Source organism: Sinocyclocheilus rhinocerous, unplaced genomic scaffold (assembly GCF_001515625.1).
Source record: "Sinocyclocheilus rhinocerous isolate Xijiao unplaced genomic scaffold, SAMN03320098_v1.1 scaffold140, whole genome shotgun sequence".
NCBI lineage: Eukaryota > Metazoa > Chordata > Actinopteri > Cypriniformes > Cyprinidae > Sinocyclocheilus > Sinocyclocheilus rhinocerous.
This window is the reverse complement of record NW_015642053.1, coordinates 1,208,752-1,219,305: the sequence shown is the minus strand read 5'-3', so window position 1 is coordinate 1,219,305 and position 10,554 is coordinate 1,208,752. Positions and strand designations below refer to the sequence as shown.

General features: G+C 36.3%; 2 protein-coding genes across 3 annotated transcripts in view; both read left to right on the top strand.

The window, feature by feature from the left end:
- LOC107755465 (neurotrypsin-like) overlaps positions 1-3,240 on the top strand; it is a 42,313-nt gene extending 39,073 nt beyond the window's left edge. The window contains exon 14 of the mRNA XM_016572255.1: positions 2,506-3,240. Within this exon, the coding sequence (XP_016427741.1) occupies positions 2,506-2,840 (335 nt within the window). The 3' untranslated portion in view covers positions 2,841-3,240. The remainder of the gene's footprint in view (positions 1-2,505) is intronic.
- A 1,292-nt stretch (positions 3,241-4,532) lies between these two features.
- Positions 4,533-10,554, top strand: part of LOC107755463 (bifunctional heparan sulfate N-deacetylase/N-sulfotransferase 2-like) — a 76,710-nt gene continuing 70,688 nt past the window's right edge. For both annotated transcript variants that reach the window (XM_016572254.1, XM_016572253.1), the window contains exon 1: positions 4,533-4,655. The gene's annotated coding sequence lies outside the window, so the exon portion shown is untranslated. The remainder of the gene's footprint in view (positions 4,656-10,554) is intronic.

The following is a 10,554-nucleotide window of genomic DNA, read 5'->3' as shown; positions in this document are numbered from 1 at the left end:
TATGTTTGTGTTTATGTTTGTGTGTGTGTGTGTGTGTGTGTGTGTGTGTGTGTGTTTGTGCACATATGTATACCCCACAGGGGCGACTGGCCCTGGCAGGCGTCCCTGTGGCTCAGATCACAATCTAAAGGGAATCAGCCTCTGTGTGGAGCCACTCTCATAAACTCCTGCTGGCTGCTCACTGCAGCGCACTGCTTCAAACGGTAAGAGAGACACCTGCTGGACATCAGTGCTATTAGCGGCTACACCTATAGGCTCCTCAAATACCGAATCCGACTCCATAATCCTTTTGAACTGATTTTGATTGAATTGAAATTACAGACAGCACAAAAATAAGTGGCCAATTTAGAAGCACTGTGAATTGTGAACATGTCTTCCAGATGTCATCTGGCACAAATACATTTACTTTTAATTTAAATTTTAAAACTTTATGAAGCTTGAATTATCTACTAATTACTGTATGTTTAGAAGTTTGGGGTCAGTAATTTATTTATTTGAAAGAAATGAATACTTTTATTCATCAAAGGCATATTCAATTGATCAAAATAATCAGTAAAGACATTTATAATGTTAAAAAAAGTTTTGTATTTCTAAAAAGTCCTGTAAGAACTGTTTAATAATAAGAAATGTTTCTTCAGCACCAAATCTGTATATTAGAATGATTTATGAAAGATCAATTGACACGGAAGACTGGAGTGATGCTGAATATTTCATCATAGGGATGAATTACATTTTAAAATATATTAAAATAGAAATTGGTTTAATGTTTGACAAAATTACTCATTTCTGTATTTTTGATCAAATAATATAAAAAAAGCCTTAGTGAGTGTAAGAGACTTAAACATAAAAAAATAATATCAACCCCACAATTTTGAACGTTCGTGTGTGTATTTATGTGTACAAATCATTGCTCTGTAATGAAGCAGCAGTCGTGCTCAGTTTTGGAATAATTAACATGAGACAGCTCCTGTAAATCAACACTAAAGTAACACTTAATTAAAATGAGATTAGCAGGGGAATGATTGAAATGGTAGTGCATCGTCTGTGATATGAATGAATGTCTTGATTCTACAGGTTTGGAAGTGATGCTTCACGGTATGTGGTGAAGCTCGGGGATTATCACACGAAGGAGCAGGATGATTTTGAACGTGTCCTCTCTCCAGAGCTCATAGAAGTGCACAGGAAGTACCGAACGGAGAGCTGGGAGCATGATGTGGCTCTGATCCGACTGAAGGGCTCCGAGGGGAAGTGCGTGTCCTTTAACCCTCATACTAACGCCGCCTGTCTGCCTGCACCTGGCAGTAAGTGGGGCAAGAGACCTGCGTCATGTGTCATCACTGGCTGGGGAATGACAGGTAATGCTGGGTTCTTCTTACACGGCCACAATTTTGGCATGACACGAAATACATTTAAAAAATGTTTTATATATACACATATATTAATTTATATAAAATACCATTCAGAATCTTTAAGATTTTTTAATGTTTTTTTAGAAGAAGTCTCTTATGTTCTCCAAGGCTGCATTTATTTGATTAAATAAAAAATACAGTAAAAACAGCTATATTTTGAAATATTATTACAATTTAAACAAACTGTGTTATTTTTGTGATGGCAAAGCTGAATTTTCAGCAGCCATTACTTCAGTCTTCAGTGTCACATGATCCTTCAGAAATCATTCTAATATGCTGATTTGGAGCTCAAGAAATATTTCTTATTATTGTCCTTTTTAAAAATAGTTTTTGCTGCATAATAGTTTTTGTGGAAACTGTGATAAACTACTGTTCGACGGTTTAGGCCAAGTACGATTTTTTAAAAAGACGTTAATACTTTTTTCCAGCAAGGACACATTAAATTGATAAAATGTTACAAAAGATTTTTATTTCAAATTTAAGCTGTAGATTTGAATTTCTATTCATCAAAGAAACCTGGGAAAAAAATGAATCCTGAATCAAGAAACGTTTCTTAAGCACCAAATCTGAATATTAAAATGATTTCTGAATGATCATGTGACACTAAAGACTGGAGTAAATGGCTGCTGAAAATACATCTTTGCAATTCTTTTACAATATATTATATATAATAACAGTTTTTTTTATTATAGTATTATTTCACAACATTACTGTTTTACTGTATTTATGATCAAATCTATGCAACCTTGGTAAGCATAAAAGACTTCTTTCAAAAGCATACCAAAAAAATTATGATTACAAACTTTTCAACATTCTTCTTAATTCCATGTTATTCTAAAGAAACAATGGTTGAATTTTTAATCTTTTTTATCAGTTATTATAAAAGTTAAAGAGATAGCTTTCCGAAAAAAGGAAAATTAACTTTCATTGTATAGACAGTTTTTTTCTTCTTCTAAATATCTTCTTTTGTGCTCCACAGAAGAAAGTCATATAGGTTTGCAACAACATTGGGACAGAAATATCATTTTTTGAGCAGCTGTCCCTTTAAATGGATTGTAAAGGGTGTTTCACCTTTTGTTTTCCCCTTATTTTTCAGACACTGAGCATCCCAGCACTCTTCTTCAGGCCTGGGTTCCTCTTCTGCCCTCGTGGCAATGTAAGAAGCGTTATGGCGAGCGTTTCACTAGCCACGACATGCTGTGTGCTGGCAGTATGACGTCTGACCTCAGAAAGCATGCTGACAGCTGCCAGGGCGACAGCGGGGGTCCGCTAGTGTGCCAGGGCGAGGCAGGGCGCTGGGTACTGACAGGGGTCATTTCCTGGGGTCACGGCTGCGGTGACCCCTCGTACCCAGGTGTGTATTCACGGGTCAGCCGTTACCTGCCCTGGATCGAACAGGTGACGCACAGCACCGCCCCTCTCCAGCACTGAAGCACCAACCACTTTCTCTGAAAACCACCCTCCCCATCACGCTTCAGGACTCTATGACAGGAAAAGCAAGATCCTGAGAGTGTTTGACACCTGCTATAAGCTTTCAACACCCTGGATCTTAATTCCTCTGTATTCTATCTGTACAATTCAATTTTATGTCTTTAGCATTTAGAGATTAGGATCTTTCCATACTCGCAGACTGAGTCTGTGAAGGTTTCATTCATGCAGGACACTGTACAATGACCAGTGTGATGGTAAATGGACAGTTTACCTCAAAATTTAAATTCTGTCATCATTTAGTTCCAAACTCGCATGAGGATGAATAAACGATGATAGGATTTTCATTTTCGGGTGAACTGGCTCTTATAAAGAGTGTGATTCTATTGTGCATTTAAAATGTTTGTCGTGCCGACTTCTTTCTGTGTTTTGGATGGTGCCTGCTTAGATCTTCAAAAGCCATTCTAAAAGCAAACTACACTGGCCTCTCAGACACTGTTCAAAGTGGCCAATCACTGCATCAGAGCTTTGGGACTCTTCATCAAGGGCCGTGATAAGGAGCTCATCTCCCCGACACACTGGAGAGGGTTGATGTCTGTTGCATGTCATGCAAGCATCTGTTTGTATGTTGATGTTCTCAGTCATTACCAAGTCTTTGATTTTCTGTAAAAAAAGCTTTGAATATTTTCATGTGTGACAAGTGCCAAAATAAAGTGACCTCTTCTTGTGGCATTCTATTGCTTCACATGGTTTTATTATTTATATATATTAGAAATACATCTTTGAAAATTATTTGATACATTTGAAATGAATTATAATTAGAATTGGATTATAATAATAAGACATTATACCACTGAACTGTTTTGTGCTGCAAAAATAACGTCATTATTATTATAATTTTTTTTGTATGTCACATAGTAAATATATTGATAAAATAAATGAAATAATCTTTGCCATAAAGCAATATGAGTCCATTAGTTTTAACTTTTGTCTGGTTACTACTGTAATCCGAATTTACCTCAACAAAATTTACCTGACTCGTTTTTGGCAGAAAACTACCAGGGTAAATTTTGTAAGGGTTATGTAGCCATAATTTTTTCTTCACTCTCGTTTTTGTTTGTTGCACAAAAGAACTTGATGTAAAAATATATTTATTAATAATAGTATTTTTTTTTTTTTTTTTAAATAAACTGTGCCTATGTCCCTCATAAAAATTAGTAAAATGACGCTAACAATGAATAGCTGATGCTAGCTTAGCCTAATATGGTCATTTTTCTACAGATTAAAAAAAAAAATCAAGTAACGTACTTTTTGATTTTTTATGAACCATGATTTTGTACTTGGCGATTGGTTTGCAGGTGGTATTGCTTATTATAGACAGCATCTGATTGGACAAAAATCTTTTTTAAGAGTAGCCTACATACATTTAATATATAATCAGTATATAATATATAACATTAGGCTATATATGTTAACAATAATAACAATAATATTTATTTATTTGTTTTTAATGTATCACCAAACACATTATTCATCAGATAGAATGTTTCATTTAAAAATCACCTTGTCATTCTGTAAAAACAGCTGGTAGGTAGCACACCATGACAGGGGTGTAGTGCATGGATGGAGGAGCTCAGAACTTTGGGCTGTTTTGAAGAGCCTCCCCGCGCGCCCGTCAGCTGCTCTCGCTCATTCGGGCTGAAGATGGCGGAGCAGCGCGAGCGGCGCAGGATGCGCTCACGAGACATCAAAGTTCTTTCTGTGGCGTTCAGTTGATTCGGATTTTCACGACCGCTGTCATAGTGGCCATTTAAAAAGGTAAGCGGATGCGTAATGAGTGCTGTATTGCATGCGCGAAGTGAAAAAGAGCTGTTTGCTTTCTCTGGAAAGAAACACACACACACACACACGCACACACTGGTTTGGCGTTGACTTCAGTTGCAATGTGGCATTCCGACAGATGCAGGAACAGAATTCAGCCTGAAGCAATGCATGAGGACTAGAGTGTTGAGTGACATGTTCGAAGAACTACTGGGTATGTACTTGTTTGTAGACTGAAGACAAATCAGTGCTATTGTTTGCAAAGTTGTAATGTTTACACCAGTTTCCTTGAGACCATCAAATTCTTGTCAGTACAAGATCGACGAGAGACCTGTCAAAATGTTTAAATGGCCCTTTAAATGGGTTTGTCGTTTATTTTTATAGTTTGTGTTAAGCTTTTATAACTTAATAATGGAAACGAAGAGGCTGTAGCACATTTATGTAGTGGAATGGGGTTATTTATTTGTAGCAGAGATTGACATTTATTTGACCAATAACAATTATTTTTATATTTAGTAAGTGTCCGATAAATTGTAAACATTTTTACTTTCATTATTGTTCTGCGCTAATGCTAATTATTAAGCTACAGATTTTTACTTGAGAATGGATGCTGTTAAAATTGCAGCTTATTTATCCAAAAATAATGTATTAAATAAGTTATTTTTGCCTGTAAATGCCATTGTTGGAGGTCTTATTTAGAGATTGATTATATAATGCCCAATGTAAAAGAACTGTTATCGGTTTGATATCGGTTAATATATCGTTCAAACCACTTATCGGTCAATCTCTATTACAACAGACCTTTTGTTGCAGTTATTTCCATGTAATTCAAAGCACAAACAAACCTGTTGATGTTTCTTTGTTCTAAAACATGACTTGTTCAGCCTGTAATTGCTTTGCTGTGGGCATTTGGGGTATTGTCAGCGTGCAGTCTGTGATATTCTGCTACGGTGTGTGGAAAGTTTTTTCTTGATGTTTTTTTGTTTGTGTTTTGCACATCGGATATGTTTTAGAGAGAAAAGATGAAGGTGTGCAGAAGAAGTTTATATTTGCTGTCATTCTGACGTAAGAATATCAGTTAAATGACACATTTCAAAGCACAAGGGCCTGTTTGCTTTTGAGATGCTTGTTAAAGTTCTATGTTTTGAGGGAATAGCTGGACTGTATGATTAGGAAAGCATCTGTTTTCTTCCCTGTGAAGCCTCACAGCTAGATAGTTTCACTGGCTGTGCATCCAAGCACATTAATTTCTGTGATTTTACACTATAAATTATGAGTCAAATGAAAATTAAGTCTCATTTAATATACTGTTGATAAGATATTTGTGGTTCCATATAAAAATGAAACGTGGGTGAATCTAGAGAGGAAAGACACAAAAGACTCTGTATTGACGTTTTGAAAGAAATAACTACTGTTGCTGGTGGAGTGATAGCACATTTGAAATGAATTTATGAAAGTCGTTTTTTTAGATGTTTTAGCTTCGACTCAGTAATTACATTCGGCAGATATTGAAGTAGGAGAAGAGAATAATAAAAGAGCTTCCGCCTCCTTTGAAATGAACCTATTAATGCCTCTCATTCGACTGAGGAACCCAATGAGTACTGGTCAGAGAGCTGAAGATGAATACTAGTCATTGAGTGCCTCATTGATGTCCTTGATGAGTCAGATATAATTAAACAATGTTGCTCGTAGGCTTAATTTTGCTTCATGAAGAGCTTAATCAGTGCTCAATAAAAGTGGAGCCAAACCTGTTTACTTGATTACTGTGTAAACAGACCTACCTTATCTGCTCACGACAGCCACCTCCTTCAATCTGTCATTCCCTGGATGCACGTTAAACACAGTCACACATGCACTCACTCTTATAAATTAGTTAATGTCCTTATTTGTAATGCACTTTCATGCACATATAATACTGAGTGCTGGTCATCAGCCTACTTGTGTCCAGTTGACATCAAGTTAATTGTATGGATTTTTCTAGTCTGAATAGGCGAGTCAACAAATCTGTTCTTTTCTTTGTAAATGAAGCAAAACCTGCTTTATTACTGTATATGAAAGCTAATCCTTAGTGCTTTTTTGGGGGGGTGTTTTTGTGGTTTGTTTGTTTGTGTTTTGTTTAATTAATTCAAATGCAGTAGTGTAGCACCCACAATGCACCCGTTGTCTGCTAATAGTTTTTAGTGTTCTGTTGTCATTTGGCTGTTCCATAGTTTAGAGTTTATGCAATGCTTTTTCATTACTGTTTCAGAGTTAGTTTTATTAGGGGGCTGGCGTGGTGCGTTCTGTTTGTGGTGTGGAATGCTGCAATGCCTGGTTGTAGTCCTAACCAATATCTATAAAACGTTCCTTCAGTTGAAGAACGACTGAGTTGCTGTATGAGTCACTGAGTACTGGTTTCATTTTAAATTGATTAACTGCAAGACGTTTTGTTCTGCTTCTCTGTTCTTAAAGGCCTAAAAGGCAGTTGAATTCATTAAATTCGCATAATGTACAGATAAGCCTATGCTACAATGCACATGCTCAGCACACGAAGCCATGATTGTCGACAAAGCAAGACAAATGTTGATCGTAAATATAGTTATATATGTAATTTTTGATACAAAATAGTCTCTTTTACCCTATAATTGTTGCTATGTATTTGTGCTGTCGTGTTGTTAGCTTAGCAACATGCTTAGCAACATGTTTAGTTGCTATTGTGCCTTTCAAGTGGAGTTAAAAACATAATTATGGGTTCCGAGCACATGGAACGATCAAGCAAAATCTTATTTACAAGTGAGAAAGTAGATGAATTCTAGAATGATAAACGAGTTGCTGAGTTGTGGCGTTGGGAAGGACATGTCAATTTAAAACGTGGAGTAAACATTGATCTGTAATATTGATAATATAATATTTAGAATCTATTTATAGAGCTCAGTTATCAGAAAGCAAGTCTGTGAATAGTGTAAAGTTAATCACACAGCTTTCACGGTTTGCTTAATGTAACACATTTAGTTGTGATACAGTGCCATGTATAAGTACTATTGAATGTATAAGTGCTATTGAATTCAGAACTTTAATTTTGAATTATGATGTCATTCTTTTTCTGTTTAAAATATAATACTTTTGGTTCGATTAGATTGTTTCCATGTTATGTTTTTGACTTGAATTTGTGACCTGTCTTAATAACGAATGAGGTATGAGCTTCTCGCATGTACTTGAAGGCAGCGTCTGATCCATTTCAGTTAGGATGCTGCCTTAGAAGGCAATAGACAGCAAAGCAGCTCAATAGGGTTGGAACAGAGCCTCTATCTGTATCTTAGGGCTATCAGTATAACTCTTAAAATATGAATAAATACACTGATAGTTTGAGTTACAGCATGATCTGTTTAGTAAAAAGACAAACAATAGGGAAAATCACCCGAAAGGTCCAATCTGTATTTTAGTTGCCTGTTGTTTTTTGTAAGATATGACATTTCATTATAAATCTGACCATGACTTTCTTAACTTGTGGTTATAGCCATGATTTTTGTGCTCTGTAAATGGCTGAAGGTACTTCTTTTGCTCTCAAATAATCCTTTTGTCTCCTTATCAGAGCTGTAAACCCCTCATGATGGAGCCATCATGAGCATCTACGTGGGAACATTCACATTTAAACCAACAGGTGAAAATGTCAGCTCAGTTTAAACTAGGATCAAGATGCTAACAATAGAATGTGTGAAGGAAGGCAGAGGTAGTGTCTTCAAGTCTCCTAGATGAGCTTGTCCTGTCCCCAGGCAGTAGTCTGCAAGCCGAGAGTTGCCGCTCTCTCCGAGAAGGAAGTTAGGAATGGATGGTAGCAATGTTGAAAAAGCCAGTGGGGGGGGAGGGTGACAGGCTGCTCCACGGGGAGCCAAGAGCTGCCTGGTTAGGGATCAAATTCTCGCACTGTTGGCTTGCTCGCATCCATAATTCATGTGCTTTTTTACTTGCAGAGGAAAATGGAAAATGTGCTGTGCTTTTTCCTCCAACTCTCTCCCGCTCTCTCTCGCTCTTGTATTTGCTTTTGTCCTTTCATTTCATCAACCCGTTCCAACTAGGCCTATTCTCGACATGAAAGAGTCCGCTTGAAAGCAGGCATTATTTGCTGGGAAACCCGTAGATTTTTTGGGTTTGTTGGATTTTCATTTTTCCGCCTGTACTCATTCCTGTGGCTCTTAGTCTTATTTTTCTTCACATTGCTTTCATATAGGTTAGGGATGTGCAAAACTATGTATTTTCAAAATGGGTTAGCCTGTGAGTTGCGCGAATGACTAGTTGAATAGTCATCTGTCCTTAATCGCACTTGTTTCCTCAAGTATCTATTTTTACTCAAAGCACCTGGAAGTTTAGGAGTGTTCACTTCACGTCTTACTGTATTTATAAGATTACAACTTGTAAATTTTGTAATTAAAATGCATTATAATGTCGTTAAGCAATTATTTCATTATGTATCTGTTTAATAATTCGTATAATTGACTTGTTAATAATGTTGAAATAATAATAATCTAAACAAATAACAAAATGCAGTTTAATTCAACTAGTAAATGGTTGAAATAATATCTAATGTCCCAGTAAATAAAGTATTTAATTTAGCTATATTAATAAGGCATTGCATTTGTAAAATGAGATATTTACTGATATTGTGGTTTTGTCTACTGATTACTCAAATTAAAAGATTAATTTTCCTGTTAATAGTGTTGCCATAGAAATACATAATTCTAAGGATGTGAACAGCTGTGAGTAGCATGCCTTGGTTGCCGTTTAGTAATTAAGTAATGGTGTGAATGTAGCATTATGTTGCTAAGCTAACAATCTTATACTCAGAGCATTAAAACACACACACAAAAATTGGCTAAAATAGTGAATTTCTATTAGATATTACAATTTTGCATCTGTTTTGTATTAAGACAGAATGACCATGTGTTAGCAGGAAAAAAAATCTAGATAAACTAGTCAACCTCACTAATTAACTCAACCATCGTGTCCCTTATACGCAGGGGCAGATGAAAGCCAGGGCCTTTTCTGCTTCACTTATCTTTTTTGAGTGGCCTTTAAGTAATAAAGATGTTTACGTTCCCACGAAATGAGATATTCTGTGTCCTAGAAACCTCCACCTTGTGAGATACTTGCTGCACAGCAGGGAATGTATTTTTCTCTCCAAAATCTGTTAACTCAGATAAATCCATTTTCATTCAGTTCAGTGCTTTTATGTTGGTGAAGAAATCAACCTTTCCTGCGTTTTATCCAATCGATTACACATTCTGGCTTGTTTGACCAGCTGCAAAAGCTCACATGGCCGTCTGCTCGTATTGTCATAATAAGGTCAGCACACAATATGTAAGACCACCATTTCTGTCAGTTGCAGGTAAACCCCAGCAGTGCCTCATAATCAGAGATCAGACTGTGTTGTGATTGCTAATGGGACCGTATGTTATTTGCTCAAAATGTTTTCCTCATAGACTCACAGTTTAATGAAATCAGGATGATCTGCTTATTGGCCGGGTGAAATAATCAGCAAATAGATCTACTGTAGAACAGAATTCACTTTTCCTCTTAGTGGATTGATCTGTCACCCCAGGTTACCCGTGAACATTCGGCTTCCAATGCTCTCGGAACACTAGGAGGTGAAAACTGTCTCTCTTTACAATTAGTAGACGACACTCTTTTTAACAGTGTTGGGGAAGCTAATTTGAAACAAGCTGCAAGCTTTTCATGATTTAAAAGACTACAGCCAAGCTACCACTTAAAAAAAAAAATCAGCTACGCTACAAGCTAGGGCTGGGCGATATAGCTAAAAAATGTATCAATGATATAATGTTTCATATAGTTCGGTATCGATAATTATTGACATTTTTATAACCTTTTTTAAAACATAAAAAAAAAAAAAAAAGTTTAAATT